General features: G+C 49.1%; 1 protein-coding gene across 2 annotated transcripts in view; it reads left to right on the top strand.

Annotated features, from left to right (window-relative positions):
• Positions 1 to 17330, top strand: part of CIT (citron rho-interacting serine/threonine kinase) — a 176061-nt gene that overhangs the window by 155192 nt on the left and 3539 nt on the right. Inside the window, exons 33-47 of one of the 2 annotated variants that reach the window (XM_010841399.1) lie at positions 1486 to 1623; positions 2471 to 2651; positions 3288 to 3379; positions 3870 to 3974; positions 4186 to 4355; positions 5539 to 5619; positions 5752 to 5887; positions 7135 to 7274; positions 7616 to 7708; positions 9181 to 9289; positions 9390 to 9518; positions 9972 to 10052; positions 11620 to 11698; positions 12107 to 12286; positions 17073 to 17330. In XM_010841399.1, coding sequence (XP_010839701.1) covers positions 1486 to 1623; positions 2471 to 2651; positions 3288 to 3379; positions 3870 to 3974; positions 4186 to 4355; positions 5539 to 5619; positions 5752 to 5887; positions 7135 to 7274; positions 7616 to 7708; positions 9181 to 9289; positions 9390 to 9518; positions 9972 to 10052; positions 11620 to 11698; positions 12107 to 12286; positions 17073 to 17330 — 1972 coding nt within the window. Of the gene's footprint in view, positions 1 to 1485; positions 1624 to 2470; positions 2652 to 3287; positions 3380 to 3869; positions 3975 to 4185; positions 4356 to 5047; positions 5093 to 5538; positions 5620 to 5751; positions 5888 to 7134; positions 7275 to 7615; positions 7709 to 9180; positions 9290 to 9389; positions 9519 to 9971; positions 10053 to 11619; positions 11753 to 12106; positions 12287 to 17072 lie in introns of those variants that run through there. The other variant, XM_010841398.1, reaches the window with a different exon arrangement.

Genomic DNA, 17330 nt, shown 5'->3' on the forward strand with positions numbered 1-17330 from the left:
ATAATTAATGCAAAACCATGGTTGGTACATCTGGAACTTACTTCAGTTCATTGGCTGCGTTTGTTTACTCACACTTTGGTTATAAAAATATTATAACACATTATTGGTCTTGTATTGAACAGAAATTCTCTATGAAATAATCTGAAGCAAGAAGCTAAAATGAAGTCTTTAAAATTATTTAAATATGTTCAAGAATGGTGATTTTTAAACTGGATTCTGGAAAGTGCTCCATGATCTCATCTGGAAAACATACCTTTCATGACTAAAATATTTACAAACAACTGATTTAGAAGCGTATGTTTGTTTACGCTCACAAACAGCTATGCCATCGTATTAACCATCTCCTACCGGGAATGTGTTTTTAAATAAAACCTAATTCCTAATAACCAGATAATGGCGATCTTAATTTGATTCCTATAAATCTAGACACATCTGTTAGTGTTAAAATAGTTTCACAATCTGTCACTAAGATGCTTTTTTTTTTAACAGCTTTATTGAGATATAATTCACATACCATACAATCCGTTTGTTTGAAATGTATAATTCAGTGATTTTTTTTTTTTAAGTAAGTTCACAAGGTTGTATAATCATCACATTCGAATTTTTAAAACATTTTTGGTCCCTCTAGTCGACCACCAGAAAAATACCCCTAAACTCATTGGCAGTTACTTGCCATTTTCCCCTTCATGGAACATCTGACAGGTATCAGTCTGCTTTCTGTCTCCATGGATTTGCTGTCCTGGACATTTTCCATAAAGGATGCACCTTGTATAACTTTCTGTGTCTGGCTTCCATGCAGCATAGTTTTTCCGATTCATCCATCTTGGAGCATTTATCAGTTCTTCCCTTTTTTTATGGCAGAATAACATTCTGTTGTGTGATCATCACATCTTGTTTATGTATTAGTCCATTGATGGACTTTTGGGTTGGTTCCATTTATGGCTATCATAAATAATACTGCCGTGAACATCTGTGCACAAATTTTGTGGCTACATGTGTTCTCAGTTCTCTTGGGTATAGACCTAGGGGTGGAATTGCTGGGGCATCTGGTAATTCTGGACTCCACAGTGGCTGCACCATTTGCTTTTCCACCAGCAGTGTATGAGGACCTTCATTTCTCCACATCTTCATCAACACCCATTTCCCATATTTTTGAGTCTAGATAATCCAGTGACCATGAACTAACATCTCACTGGTGTTCATTTGCATTTCCCTAAGGAAGAATGACTCAAGCATCTTTTCCTGTGTATCTTGGCCATTTATTTATCTTCTTCAGAGAGACATTTGTTCACATCCTTTGCCCACTTTTTAATTGGGTTATCTTGTTACTATTGCATCATAAGAGTTCTTTCTACATCCTATCTACAGGCTCCTTGCCAGAGAGATGATTTGCAAACGTTTCTCCCATCCTGTGGGTGTCTTTTCACTTTCTTGATGGTATTATTTTGCAGCACTCTGATTTTTTAAAATAAAATTTCCCTCCAGAATTCAGCCGGCGTCTTAAGGAGCGCATGCACCACAACATCCCTCACCGGTTCAACGTGGGACTGAACATGCGAGCCACGAAGTGTGCCGTGTGTCTGGATACCGTGCACTTCGGGCGCCAGGCATCCAAGTGTCTCGGTAAGAGCAGCCGCTGTGCATTTGTGGTAGGGCCCCCGTGCGTCTCCACTAAAGTTCTGTCCGGTGGTGGTTTGTTTTTTTATTTAAACATTCCTCATCATATGGCAACCCACTCCAGTGTTCTTGCCTGGAGAATCCCAGGGATGGTGGAGCCTCGTGGGCTGCCGTCTCTGGGGTTGCACAGAGTCAGACACGACTGAAGCGACTTAGCAGCAGCAGCAGCAGCATATAGTCGCTCAGTCATGTCCAACTCTTTGCAACCCCATGGACGGTATAGACTGTAATTCTCTAGGCCAGAATACTGGAGTGGGTAGCCTTGCCCTTCTCCAGAGGATCTTCCCAACCCAGGGATTGAACCCATGTCTCCTGCTTTGCAGGCAGATTCTTTACCAACTGAGCTATCAGGGAAGCCCGTGATATAGTGCATTCATTTTCACATGTTTATTCTTAGGGGGAGTACACTGTTTTCCCCATGTTCAAGGAGGGAATTTATACACATTTTCAGCCCATGTCTCCAATCGCCTGTGCAAAATGCCTTGGTCTTTGAGAACTTCCAGGCTCCTTTCCCTCAGGCTGGTGTCTTCTTGCCTTTAAGCTGTGTCCTGGCTTCAAGGGAGATGTGCAGATGTGTCCTTTGCACATCTGTCTGTGGCAGCCTGGGAGAAACCAGGAAGACTGGATTGAGAGAGCTTGGCTGTCTCTGTAGGGGCCTGGCTCCTGGGAAGGCTGAGGGGTGCCCTGAGTGGCAGGGCCAGGCAGGGTGGGGGTCGGGGGTTGGCTGGCGGAGGCAGGGAGTGGTCCAGCATCAGACGGGTGTGTTTTCAGCCTGTTCACTGCTTTTCCCTAGAATGTCAGGTCATGTGCCACCCCAAGTGCTCCACATGCTTGCCAGCCACCTGTGGCCTGCCAGCCGAATACGCCACACACTTCACCGAGGCCTTCTGCCGCGACAAAATGAACTCCCCGGGTCTGCAGTCCAAGGAGCCCAGCAGCAGCCTGCACCTGGAAGGGTGGATGAAGGTGCCCAGGTATTGCTGCAGGGCGGTTTGGCCTGGCAGCGGGTGGGCAAGCGGTGGCTGGTGAAGGGCGGCAGGATGTGCCGGTCTGGAAAAGGCCACTTTGGGGTAAAGGACTGTTTTGAGCTAAAGGCACTTAGAAAATAGCAGGTGCAAGAGGGACACTCTAACCTCCCCGATTTCTCTTGGAAAAGTAGGATATAATACTCCCATGTCAAAGCTGTTCTTCCTGCAGCAGGAGGAAAGGAGCATTCTTATCTTCAGAGCAAGGGCAAGGCCAGTGGGGAGAAACCTATGCGCACAGACCGTGTTACTTTTCCACAGTTAACTGTTCTTCGTTTGACTTAGGATATAAGCACTTGGGCCCATCTGCTTTGGGGGCTTTATTTGCTTGTGGAGACACCCACGTACACACAAAATTAAATGTGTGTGTGCTTCTCTCCTGTTCATGTGTCTTAACATCAGTTGAATTCAGGGCCAGCTCCACAAGCCAGAGGGTAGAAGGAAGCTTTCCTTCCCCACCCCGGCATGTCATTCCTGTTGTTTTCCAGGGAAGCATCTTTACTGGGATTTCCTCTCCTCCCCACTCTTGCTTCCCACCCATTTCTTCCAAGTTCAAACAGTTCTTTCCCACGTCTGTCTTCCCAGGAATAACAAGCGAGGACAGCAAGGCTGGGACAGGAAGTACATCGTTCTGGAGGGCTCCAAAGTCCTCATTTATGACAACGAAGCCAGAGAAGGTAAATTAATGAGTCGGGGAATCTCGTTGCACGCAGTTGGCCCAGGTCTCCCAGTCTTGGCGTGAAGGCTCTGTTTTCCGGACTGCGTTGCAAGCCTTCTACGAATTTTCCATTTTTGAAAATTAAAACCCAAATGACTCCGCTAAAGGTTATTGGTACGATACTCACGTCTATAGGTCTCCCCTCTGAAGACCCTGCAGGGTGCTGCCCTGAAGATTCCACCTGCTAATACACCTTCCGAGAACTTCCGCCTCAGCCAACTAACCCCTAAATCTGCATCGTCATCCGAAATTTGACTGTGCTCTTCATCTGACACACTTTACTTTTGTTTTTATCTTCCCTCTCCGCCTTCTCTGCACATCTCCTCCCCCCTCTGTTCTCGTGCGCCTCTCTTTCCATGCATACTCCGTCTCTCTCTCTTCCTCTCGTCTCCCCTTGTTCTTGTTCCTGTTCTTTTGTTTTTCTTTCTGCCCTTCCTCTTTGCACCAAGCTGGACAGAGGCCGGTGGAAGAATTTGAGCTGTGCCTTCCCGATGGGGACGTGTCTATTCATGGCGCCGTTGGTGCTTCTGAACTTGCAAACACAGCCAAAGCAGGTGAGGGGCAGCAGGCCCCCCCTGGGAGGTGGGCTGGGCTGCAGCCTTCAGCGCGGGTGGGAGGGGGGGCCTGTGCAGGATCAGCCTGTGAAGGAGGCTCCCCCACCCCCCCACCTCCACGTCTGCTATGTAACTGGGACTCAGGTGGCTTGGCCCTCCCTCCTGGTGTGGGTGGCGAACTCCACCCTGTGCTGTCTGCCCAATCTCCTAGATGTCCCCTATGTCCTGAAGATGGAGTCTCACCCCCATACCACCTGCTGGCCTGGGAGGACCCTCTACTTGCTGGCTCCCAGCTTTCCCGACAAGCAGCGCTGGGTCACCGCCTTAGAGTCAGTTGTGGCAGGTGGGAGAGTGTCTAGGGAAAAGGCGGAAGCCGACGCTGTGAGTATGCATGCGGGCCAGAGCTTGTGTTTGTAGAGGGGGCTGACTGGGTGGGGGTCCCTTCAGCCTCCCCCTCTGAAGGGTGATGGGATTGTGTGCCCCTAGAGATCCAGGCTTCCAGGCAGGGTCTGGCCTCACAGGTCCCCCCGCCCGAACCCTCTAGAATGAGGGATTCGCCACCATTAGCCAGCTCTTCAGGGCATACTAGGTCTCAGTTCTGGCAGCACAGCTGCAAATTACTTAGAAGGAAATGCTCTCTCTCCTTTACCCAGATGTGTTTACGTGGTTCAAAGGCTTGTGTTACAAGCAGCACAAAGGGCTGCCGAAAGCCATGTCTCTTTCAGGAAGCTTTTTCATAACCTGCTCAATTGCTTTTACGTGATCTGCTCTTCCAAAGGCAGGTCTGAAATCCTACTTCTCCTGAAGATGTTAGAGACGTGGGTAGGCCTTGATTGGCATCACTCCTCCTGGAACATTCCAGGATACAAACAGTGCTCATCACGCACTGGCATTTCCACCACCAAAGCCCCAACAGCTCTTTTCAAACACTTAGCTCCTAATAAACACTTTAAGTGTTAGCAGTCGGAAGTCCTTAGCCACCAGCCTCCCTCTCACGAGAAAGCGCTGTGTTGATGACCCATCTCCCACGTGTGAGCCTTTAACTGAACGCCCCATCCATGTGTGTACAATAGGGCCGTGACTGTACTTCCTACGAGCCTCTGCCCGCGTGGGCTCAGGTAAAGAGACTCAGGAGCTGGTTGATTTGCCACTGACACTGGGCTTTGCACTTGTGCTGACGCCTGGAGGGGCAGGAGCGTCCACGTGGCTTATTAACCCTTTGCAGTGACACCCTTCAGCTTTGGCTTGTTTTGTGTGACAGAATCTATGTCTCCTGTGCTCATTTAGTTATGCATCTAAACCCAGTTATGTCCCCGACGCTAATTAACCACCACCCAGAGACACCAGTAACATTCAGGTCCTGCCTTTTGAACTCAGATCAAAGTAGGGGGCAAATCAGGAGCAGGTGTGTGCTTCTGAGTGTCTGCAGGAGTAACTTGCCCTTCTCCCTGGCATTAAACTTTCCTCTGTTCTTGCTTTTGTCTCTCTGGACAGTTCAGTCACGAACAGTTCAGCCTCACTGTGGCCTCCTTTTTTCTCTCTCTTCTCTTTCACATGTGAAAAGAAATTGCTCGGAAACTCCCTGTTGAAACTGGAAGGTGATGACCGTCTGGACATGAACTGCACGCTGCCCTTCAGCGACCAGGTGACGATGCTTTTTTTGGGCAACGTCTGCTGGGATCTGGCCATAGCCGCACGTGTTACAGGACCATGTCAAGGGGTGGTAATGGGGACATGGCCCCGCTCATGCTCTTCCTGGGGACTTGTGCCCTGGCAGGTGGTGCTGGTGGGCACCGAGGAAGGGCTGTATGCGCTGAATGTCTTGAAGAACTCCCTCACCCACGTCCCAGGAATCGGAGCAGTCTTCCAGATTTACATCATCAAGGACCTGGAGAAGCTCCTCATGATCGCAGGTGGGAGGCCAAGGACACAGCGCTTTGCCTTCACTTGTAGGGCAAACGATTTGAAACTCACATGTCATGTTTGTCAAACTTGGGGGCGGGCTGGAGCAGGAGGGGCTCTTCCCTCTGGGTCCCTGAAGGGGCCCGAGCCCCTGTGCTCTGAGAGCCTGCCTGCCCTGCCGTGTGCATCGCCCGTGCTCCCCGGTCTCAGACCCTTCCTTTGCATGTAGCACTCAGTAACAGTTCAACACATATTTATTTCTCTCTTCCTACACACACACACACACACACACACACACTTTCTCACTTATTCTGAACCACGTGAGAGTCAGTTGCAGCTCTGACTCCAGATTCTTCAGCCAGTCAGCTAAGAACAGGGACATTCTCTTACATACCCAGGGCAGAAAGGCTTTATTCTCCTCTCTTTATTGGTAATTTTTTTTTTTTAAAGGAAAACAACAATGCATTGGCTTCACGTTCAAAACATTCACAGTCAAATCTTAACTCAGGCTTGGCTGGCTGGATCCATATGGTCAGGAACTAGCTTTGCTTGATCTCTCGGTGCTTTTCCTCTGTCAGCTTGTTTTCTCGCTTGCTTTCTTTTTCTTCACTTCCATCTTGATATTTTCCCTGGGCGCAGTTTTAGGTTCACAGCAGAAGGTAGAGAGAATTCCTGTGTACCTCTGCCATCACACACACCTGGCACCTGAGTGGGACATGCCACGCCAAGGCCATAGTTTACATTGGGGTTCACTCCTATGCATTCTGTGGGTTTGGACGAATGTGTGACAAACATCTGCCACTGTGACATCATACAGAATAGTTTCACATGGTACGTTTTCTTCTTTTCTTTGGTCACATGGCATGTGGGATCTTAGTTCCCTGACCAGGGATTGAACCTTTGTCTCTGCAGTCATAGTGCGGAGTCCTAACCACTGGACTGCCACAGAACTCCCATGTCCACTGTTTTATATTATAAAAGTCCCTCACTGACTCCCAACACAAATGTTCTTGACTTTGGTGGGGAACACATTTGAACATTCAGTTCACATTCTCCGATTTTTTGTCTGCAGAATTTTTGTTTCCTCCCACAGTCTTGACCAAGAGGGTAGATGTTTTCCTTTTAGATCTAACACTTGGACCTAAACTGTGTTAATGGGGATTTGTGGAAATTCACACATCTGTGTGGCCTGGAGTAGCTTTCACTCAAGGTTAGAATGAGACCCGCCATTGTGCTCCACTGTCCCCGGTCCCCTCAGGAGAGGAGCGGGCCCTGTGTCTCGTGGACGTGAAGAAGGTGAAGCAGTCCCTCGCGCAGTCTCACCTCCCCGCCCAGCCGGACATCTCGCCCAACATCTTTGAAGCGGTCAAGGGCTGCCACTTGTTTGCTGCTGGCAAGGTCAGTGGTCCTCTGGGCCCCAGATGGCGACTCTTCTGGGAGTTGTTGTGGCTCCTCTGCTTAACAATTTGACCTTGAAAACCCTGTCCTTAAACTGGGTTAAATTTCTGTTGCCTCTTTTCAACACAACTGGTAGTGGTGCCATTGGCATCACATGAGCAGAGCCAGGGTTGCTCCTGAACACCCAGCGGTGCCCGGCACGGCCCTTCCCGTGGGGGACAACCTGTTCTTGTGTCCTTGGTGGCAGCTTGAGAGGCCCGGCTCCTAACCAGCTTTGCCATGGAGCTGGTACACTCACTGGTGATGCTCTTCTCCTACCCTCCACCCCAACTGCTTTTCAGATTGAGAGCGGGCTCTGCATCTGTGCAGCCATGCCCAGCAAAGTTGTCATTCTCCGCTATAATGAAAACCTCAGCAAGTACTGCATTCGCAAAGTAAGTCCTGGGCCTCGCTGGGCCTACTTTCTTGGTGAGCTGGTGGGAAGGTGCCTGTGTGTGTCCCCTTCATCCTGGGTGACCTCCTTAGAGAGGGAACAAGAGGGTGCCCTGCCCTAGAGGACGCTCCAGAGTGGCCATCAGTTTTCTCCCTGCCTTTCCTCCTCCCGGGCGTGAGCGGCCTCTCTAGCCAGCCCTGCAAATTCAGCTTTTTGTGAGGGGAGAGAGGAAGGTAGCTGATAGGAGACTCCTCTTTTGAAACAGCAGAAAATAGGAGGCTCTGAGGAGCAAGCAGCCCTGGTGGCCCCTACCAGAATCTTTCTCAGATCACAGAAGTTTCTAATAATTACCTTTAGAAAAGCCAGTGCTGGCTGTTTTGATAACCCATTTTGAGAGCTGGTTCTCCTTGGAGCAGAGTTGTGATACTGCCTGGGGTGCAGACAGGCATCTGCTGGATCGCCGCGTTTGCTTTCCTTCCCGAGAAACCCATCTCTTGTCCCTAGACAGGAATGTTGCACCCACTGTGAGCCTGATGTATTGCAGGTGCTCTTATGGTTGGTCTCAAAAGTAGGAGGGATGAATATGTATGGGTCACCACTACCTGTTAGAGACTGTCTTATCTGGGGTGGGCTGCTGTTAGTGTTTCAGTTGAGCACCTGTTCTAAACAGATAGGGCTGGCTGTTTCACACACTTCACAACAGTTGTGAGAAGCAGGAATGGCCATCCCCACTTCTCAGGTAAGATGACTAAGGTTGGCCAAGATCCCAGGTTACAAAGTTGAGACCTAAACTGAATTCTGGCTTTCCCCACCACCTCACCACGCTTCCCCTGCCGTGCAGTTTCCTCATTCCTAGTGATCAGTAAATATTCAATGGTGAGGATAATGCTGACTAAAGTTTGCACTGTTAGCTTCAGGAAAATTCTCAGAAATCATTCATTTCCTGGCCACCATTTGGAGTAAAACATAACTAGGATTTCTGCAGCCCTTCCTTAGGATTGGCCCGTAAACAAGTGGAAGTAATTAGGAAGCAGATAATTCAGACGATGAGAACAGCAATGATGATAGTGATGAAGTACATAATGCAGATTCAAGATAGAAACTGAGAAGCTTGGAAAAGGAAGGAAACTAAAACCACTTCCTGCAGCTACCACCGATGGTGTATTCCTCCAGGCTTTTCCTTCAGATTAGAATGTTGTATTTTCACAGCTCTCTTTGAACGCTACCCCTTTTTCTTAAAATGGTGTTTGACTTTTTCGGTTGCAATTTGACCTTTTTTAGTCTGTGGTTGCAAAGAACCCAGAGGTAGCAAAAGGACCATGGGTCCTTATGAAGAACGTGAAGGGACTTGCTTGGTGTGAAGACCATAGGGAAAGTTGGGTGGCAAACCCTATGGCCTGGTTGGAGAGCAGGGGCTGTTCCAAGTCAACACTCACATCCTCCTCTCTGCTGCCCCTCACACCCTCGTCTTAGGAGATCGAGACCTCGGAGCCCTGCAGCTGTATCCACTTCACCAACTACAGTATCCTCATCGGAACCAACAAATTCTACGAAATCGACATGAAGCAGTACACGCTAGAGGGTAGGGCCCGGGCGCACCCCCCGCTGGCGCGTTTCTGGCCTTGCCGCCGCCTTGGGCTCCTCCTTGGTCCTGAGGCCCCGCGTCTTGCCTGCCTTTACAGAATTCCTGGATAAGAACGACCATTCCTTGGCGCCTGCCGTGTTTGCCTCCTCTTCCAACAGCTTCCCCGTGTCCATCATGCAGGTGAACGGCGCGGGGCAGCGGGAGGAGTTCCTGCTCTGTTTCCACGGTGAGTCCACCGGTGGCTGATGGGGTGCTCAGGGCACCCACAGCCCCAGACAGGGGCCTCGGGGCGGGGCGGGGTGCTGCTGTTGGAGTACAGGGGACATTGGTCTTGCTCCAGCAGCACCCTTGGGGTGTCCCAGCAGGCTCTAGCCAGGTCTATGCAGTCTCTTCCAGACCGGTCTGCTCTGTCCTTCTTTGTCCCTCACTCTTCTCTTTCCCCTTTCCTCTCCCTAAATCTCTGGGTCTGTTTCTCTCCTTCCTCCATCACCCACTTCCTGTCTCTCCCCTTTCACTCAAACCCTCTTCTTTAGTAAACCCCAGAAACGTGGCTCAGCAGAGCTCCTGAGGTTTCCACGACCCAGGTGCCCCAGGCTGGATTCCTCACTCCTGTCAGTGTGTGTCTTTGATGCTCCCTGTTTTTGGCCGTGCTTAAGCTCTGGACTCTGCCTCCTTCCAGAATTCGGGGTGTTCGTGGATTCTTATGGAAGACGCAGCCGCACAGATGATCTCAAGTGGAGTCGCTTACCTCTGGCCTTTGGTAGGTGAGGCAAGGTGTGGGGATCAGTACTTGGTGCCCTGGTAGGAACCGCTGGTGGAATTCCTTTTGGCTTATGCACTGTGCCTGGGGGCTCCCTATGGCACCAGGCGCCACATGTAGCATCTCCCATGTAAGTGTCCAGGACAGAGGACCTGGGGCAGGATGCATAAACCAAACCCACCAGCCTCTCATGACAGAACGGAGAGCACTCCTTGTGAGTTTGTTTAAATCATGTCACCAGGCTGCATAGCGTCTCACGACACAGCTGATGACCCGTCACTTTAACCAGTTCTAAACAGGCTCAAGTGTGAACAACGCTGTGATGAACTTACGGTATTTGCACACTGGTTAAGTAATAGCCCCAGCTCAGAAACTCTCAAAGTGGAGCTGCTGTGTCAAGGGTAAACGCACATACACGATGCCTGTGTGAATGGTCTGAAACACCGTTATGGCTGAAATACCCTTCAAGGCTGTCTCATTTATCTGTTGCCCCGTAACATGTTCCAAAACCTAGTGACTCAGAACAACTGCTTATTCTTATTGCCTGAGACTTGGAGGCCTGACTGGACAGCTTTGCTTCATGTGGTGTCAACAGAGGTGCCGGGACATCCAAAATGGCTTCACAGAGTGGCCGTCAGTTAGACCGGCTGTCGGGCGGGGGCTTAGCAGGGGCCAGCGGCTGGAGGTCTTACCCTCTGCACCAGGGCTGCCTCTACGAGTGCAAGAGCAGAGGCGCCCAGGCCTTCTCGCTTCCACCCCATCCTGCTAGCTTTGCCGGGATTCCAGGCGGAGAGAGTCCATGGGGGCCTGTGTAGTAGGAGGTGTGACTAATACTGAAATCACAGTTCAGCACAAGGAATAACAGTGATAAGCTGTTTCCCTTTAAGACCAAAACCAGCTCACATTATAGCCTAGAGTTTGACACTGTGATACAGAAATATACAGCATTAGGACTAGAAATACCTGATTGTCTATGAATCCAGTCATTTTTATTAAACTTTTTGGAGAATCTGATTAAGCAGTTTTAAAAGGTTACAATGAAAGTCTCGCCCATGTTACTCGTCTCCCAAATTTCTCCATCCCTACTCCCCTAAGGGAAAAAAAAACTTAGTTCTGCTGTTTCTTATCCTTCCAGTGCCTTATGCAAACACAGGCACATAACAATTGATTCTCATCCCTCTCCCTTTTAAAAGACCAGTGAGGCAGCACAGCTGACCCAGATTCGGAGCCTTACTGTGCATCTGCACTGTGCACCTTGGGTGTTCCCCACGTCAGCATGTGGAGAGAGCTGCTTCGTGCATTCTCACGGCTCTGCAGATCCCACAGTTGTGCCGTGATTTATATAACTGATCCTGCACGCTGTTCCCTGAGTGGGCTCCCAGCGTCTGCCCCAACAGCAGTGGCAGGGGATAAACTTAAACATGCCTCATTATACAGGCATGTGGGTGCATGTGTAGGATACACTGAGCTGGGCTGCTGGGTCCAAGGTTGCACTGCAGCCAGGTTTTGATTTTCTGTCTCTTAACCCTTCCTTGCCCCATGCTCTTCCTCCGTGGTGGTCATGCAGCCTACAGAGAACCCTATCTGTTTGTGACTCACTTCAACTCACTCGAAGTAATTGAGATCCAGGCCCGCTCCTCTCTGGGGTAAGAATTGGGTTTCCTTGGTGGCTTAGTGGTAACTCCCTGCCAATGCAAGAAATGTTGGTTTGATCCCTGGGTTGGGAAGATCCCCTGGAGAAAGGATAGGATACCTACTCCATCCTGGTGGGCTTCCCTGGTGGCTCAGATGGTATAAAGAATCTGCCTGCAATGCGGGAGACCTGGGTTCGATCCCTGGGTTGGGAAGATACCCTGGAGGAGGGCATGGCAACCCACTCTAATATTCTTGCCTGGATGGACAGAGGAGCTTGGTGGGCTATAGTCCATGGGGTCGCAGAGTTGGACATGACTTAGCGACTAAACAACTGCGAAAAGTTCAGCGGCTGGGTGTTGGGGCCGGGTCCTAACAGTGGGGATAACCAGCTGTGCAAACTCTCATCTGAAACTCTACAGGACCCCCGCCCGAGCATATTTGGAAATCCCCAACCCACGCTACCTGGGCCCTGCAATCTCCTCAGGAGCCATCTACCTGGCGTCCTCATATCAGGATAAGTTAAGGGTCATTTGCTGCAAAGGAAACCTGGTGAAGGAGACCGGCACCGACCACCACCGTGGCCCATCCACCTCCCGCAGGTAACACGCCTTCTCCTCTTCCTCATCACAGAGGGGCAGAGGAGGAGGAAATCTTGCTTAACTGGTTGACAGTTTTCCCATCTTCAAGCTCAAGCCACTTATTTCTTTGAAACCAACGGCATTTAAATGACAGTCCTTTATAAGCAACAGGAAAATTTTTTAGTGTCCCCTTGGAAAAGGTGGAAGGAAATGTCTAGCCTTTTCTCTGGTGCTGTTTCCTGTGGCTGTGTTCATAATGCATTCATTGCTTTAGCTGATAAGTGTGCTGTGCTCACTGGGCTTGCTGAGGGAGACCGAGTGTGAATAGTTGGACTCTTTTCCCTCCCTGAGGAGGCCCATGGGCAAGACAAGCACCCATGTGATGCCAGCTAGCCAAGGAGAATGGGGTTCATACTTGGGTGGTTTAAAGCGCTGCGGAAGCTCAGAGGAGGGTTCCCAGCTTGGACCTGGGGGCTAAGAAGGATTTCCCAGGAGAAATGAGGCCTTGAGTACAGGCTATACTTTGTTGAAAAGCAAACATTTCAATTAATACCATGTGATGACTCTGAAAATCAGCTCCCCCTTCCCCTCCCAGGGTGTGTTGCTATTTGTTGAGTGACTCTCTGGACTAATTATATAGTCTGCATTCTTTGTTATGTGAGCCACTGAAGTTTCTGCTTGATTAGGGTAGTGGGCAGATGAATAACTAGAGAGGATTTCCTTAAATGGTGTGTGTGTTTGGAGTTTGGGGTACACCTTCAGCACTCAAGAGTCAGCTGCCGAGACTGAGGCCTTTCTAAGTTTTTTCTGGGTTTGGGTACAGGCTTACTTGTGTGTGTGGCCTTACAGATCCCTAGGAACACACAGGAGGACTTTCTTCTGACTGTTCTGGCTAGCCTCTTGTTTTCCCCAAGTTGGTTTCACTGCCTCAGACATTAGCCACATGAAACAGTCACCACTGTTTGTTTTTCCGAAACCATCCAGAGATAAGGGACTTCTGTTGTGCAAGACCTGCATCAGGTCAATTAAAAACAAACCCTGAGAAGAAAGGAAGAGCAGGAGAAAATGAGAAGGAAAGCAGCAGCATTGGATGAGGATTCCCACGTGGCTCTTGGCCCTTCTTTGTACAGTGCAGACAGGATGCTCATACTGTCTGTGATTGCTGTCAGTTCCCTCCATGGAAGCAGGTGAACTGGACACCCACAGCCTCGCAACATGAAGTGACACTGTTAGTTCCTTATTGGATTTTTGCTTAAGTGAAGTACATATGGTTGGGGATCCAGGGGACTCGGAGACACAAGAAAGTCTACTGGTATTGAGTCTGGGAAAGCCGCTTCTCTCCTTGTCTTGAAGGCTGGGGCCATGTCTTCTTCAGACACTAATAAGGAATCTTAGGTCCTCTGTGGGCCCGTCCCCCCAAATTATTATAACTCTAGTCTTTTCCCAGGAGGACCGAGATAGATCAGATAGTGATAATTTTCTGAGGCTGGGGTGCTCCAAGCCCAATGTGCTCCCTGCAGTGGTACCAGTGTGCTTGTTTTTAAGGGAGAAGCCTGTTTTGGGGCATCCTTACCCTGCTGGTCCCCAAGCACACGTCCCCTTCTTGATAGAGGTGGCAGCACACCGTGCACACACGCCTGCGTCTTGGAAGCTGCCTCATGTGGGTGCACAAAGTGTTTCTCTTTTTTAATGCCTGACCAGCATTCCTTCACGTGACTATACCTTGTTTAACTGCTCCTTTATCAGCGGGCATTTGGGTGTTTCCAGTTTGTTGCTGTAGTAAAGGACTTGGTATATCTTCACTTCGAATGCTTGGAATCTACCTGGAGGCTGAATTCCTAGAAAAGGAATTGTTGGCGATTGCGACAGGTGTCCCTGAGTTTTCCTCCCTGGAGGCTGTACTCTTCTGTTATTCCACCAGCAGCGGGTGGAAGGGGGATGGGCTTTGTCTTGACCCCCCAGGGTGAGGAGCCAGATTCAGTTCCATGTGTGGATTTGAGACGTATAATTTTAAGACGTTGGCCCACAAAGGAGATGAGCTTTCTCAACCTAGAGGAATATTTAATTGACCTAGGATTTTACTTTTTGTGGACTGGTTTACAAAGCCCACATATTTACCCTATACAGTTATGTGGGCCCCCTGCCATGTGCCAGACCCAGGGTTGGGGATACACAAATGAAGACAGTTTTTATCCCCAAGGGACTCAGTTTAGTGGACACCTCTAAGGTTACAAAATACTTAGTCTCAGAATATTAAGTTGACAGCTTTCTTTTCTAAGCTCTATGTCCTAATGAAGAGTCTCTATTTTGTTAAAATACAAGTGTTGGTCAGAAATGTCTGTCAGTGTGATTTCAATTCCAGGAACTTGCTGGAAAACTGGAAGTGCTAAACAGTCAGCTGCCCCTCGCTCTTTTGGCCTCTGCTTCAGGGGTGACTGCTCAAAGGGCTCTAGTCCCCTCCTGAAAAGTCTAGATTTTATTTACCCTCTAGGTCATGCAAGAAGAAACCCAAGTACTGTAACTAGGTATTTTTTTCCTCCACTGCCTCACTAGTTAGATGTTCAGGGACCTTCCTTTTGATATGACGTGCTGTGTCTGTGAGAAGTGACTTACTCTGTGGTGAAAATGGTTCCAGTTCCTTCTGTTCTGGAAAGCCAGCTGCTAGGCTTTATCTCTTGGCTTATAAAACCGTCTTTTTGCTGCTGACTGCCTTGGGCAGGTCCAGAATGTAGAAGGCCAGCATGGGAGACTGCTTTACTGCAGGCCACACCACCCTCGTCTCTTTAGCAGAGCAGGAAATGTAACCCTATGCAAGAAACAGAAAATTGGTGTGGTAGATCATTGGTTATTAACAGATACGGAGATGGAAGATGGCCAGCTCAGCCTACAATAACGAGTGTGTTCTTCATCCCATTAATCCCAGCTGACTTCTCAAATGGCCTTCCTTGAACCACTCTTCTTCCTCTGGGCAGTGAGCACCCTCTCCCTTGCTTTATGATGGGCACACGTTATAATTTCTCTTCCATTACAATAGGCTTAATATAATTCTCTTGAACTTTTTTGTCTTCCATATCACAGAGCCACATGGCTAGAGATGAAAAGAAACCTTGACTTCAAGATGTTGAAATCAAAAGTCACCCTAAGTTTTACTGCTGCAAACACAGCACAAGAAAGTGTGGCTTTCTGAGCACTGGTTGTTAGAGTTGCCACAGTTTGAGCTACATAGGGAAGAAAATATGAAACTACAATAGACTGACTGACCACTTTAGAGTTATTTCCGTTCTGTTCACCAATTTGTTTTTCTGTAAAAGTCCAGATAGTATTTTGGGGTTTGCAGGCCATATGGTCCCTGTCTCAACTGCTCAACTTTGTTGTTAGACCATGAAAGCAACCTCAGTGCACCGCCAGATGGGCGTGGCCGTGCTCCAGTGAAACTTTACTAAAACAGGCATCTGCCTGGACTTGGCCCTCAAGCTTGCTCTAGAGTTTCCTCTCCTGAAGCGGGTCAGCGTCTTTGCTGCTCAGTTGCTTTCTGTAATGGGTGTTGACAGAAGAGGTTCCCTAGAGTTAGGCCAATAATTAAAGAAAATCAAGTTCGGTCCCTTCCAAAGGGAAAGATTTAAATATCAAAGGGTTAAGAGAGGCCTCTGGTGACGCTGTCAAATATTCAAATGACTTTACGATTTCACGGCACAAAATCCAGCGTTGCTGGTGGAGGATGTCACCCAGCATGTTAGCATACAATTTTCCTGAGAAAATTAGAGCATAATAAATCAGTATGTGATTCATACTTGGTTCATTCTTACCATGTAATTACAATTGTAATTTAGATTTTTAAAATTATCTAGGATAAAATATATTTTCCTGATTTCTGCTTTTATTTTTCTAAGATAAAGCCCCAATCAATCAAAATATGTCTTCAAGTAATAGTCTCTGTGAAATGGTGTTCCCATTTTAAGTAGGCTGCCTTTTCCCAGCACTAATTATGCTCAGATAACGAGGGCCCCGGTACCTTTTCTGTTCGAGGGTGAGAAGGAACTGACTTTGAAGGCTGTGTGTCAGTTCTGTGTTTCTGGATCTTGCTTCTGCAGAGGGGTGGTAAGGGCCAAGCCTGGTGAGATCTTCATTTGAAACATGAAAATTTCTCTGCAAGGCAGGCCAGGGCTGGGTGGAGGGTTAGATCGTTCGTAAGAAAAGGTCCCACTACTTTCAATTGCTCATATGTTTTTTGAGCCTAGTCCGCTGTTTGCATTGGCCCTGCTCTGTCTCCTAATTGGATCAGGTTTGATTTCTACACCTCTAGCACAAAGGCTCTTGGAAAGCCACCTAGAGAGATGACCGACAGAGGCCCAAAAGTGGGACAGATTTGGCAACTGACAGTAATGAGTACAGGCTTAACCCCTAAAGGAAGACTTCCTGTGAACTTTAGGCTCTGGAAATTACTAGGTCAGCAGGGTGGAGTATGCGAATTACGATGTCAAACTGACCTGTACTGGAGTCCTGGCCTCTCTGCATCTCCGTCCTCTTGTCTGTACAATGAGGGTCACCTGTTCCTGGCATGCCAAGCTGTTAGCATGATCTGACGAGCTTACACAGCACCTGACATGGCAGGTGCTCAGCAGAAAGCCTGCCCCGAGACTAGGAAACTTGACTTCTCTTTGCTGTTAGCTCTGCCTTCTTTCTGTCCTCACTCTCGAGGTAAACACAAAGCCTGAAGGACTCCAGGTGGGGATCTGTTTCTAATAACCTGTGGTGAGATGGGCATGGGGATGGCTCAGCTCCCCACCTCCCTCTCCTGTTGTCATAGCCCCAACAAGCGAGGCCCACCGACGTACAACGAGCACATCACCAAGCGCGTGGCCTCAAGCCCGGCGCCTCCCGAAGGCCCCAGCCACCCTCGAGAGCCAAGCACACCCCACCGCTACCGCGAGGGGCGGACCGAGCTGCGCAGGGACAAGTCTCCGGGCCGCCCCCTGGAGCGCGAGAAGTCCCCCGGCCGGATGCTGAGCACGCGGAGGGAGCGCTCCCCTGGGCGGCTGTTTGAGGACAGCAGCAGGGGCCGGCT

Source organism: Bison bison, unplaced genomic scaffold (genome assembly GCF_000754665.1).
Source record: "Bison bison bison isolate TAMUID 2011002044 unplaced genomic scaffold, Bison_UMD1.0 scf7180017864160, whole genome shotgun sequence".
Lineage (NCBI taxonomy): Eukaryota > Metazoa > Chordata > Mammalia > Artiodactyla > Bovidae > Bison > Bison bison.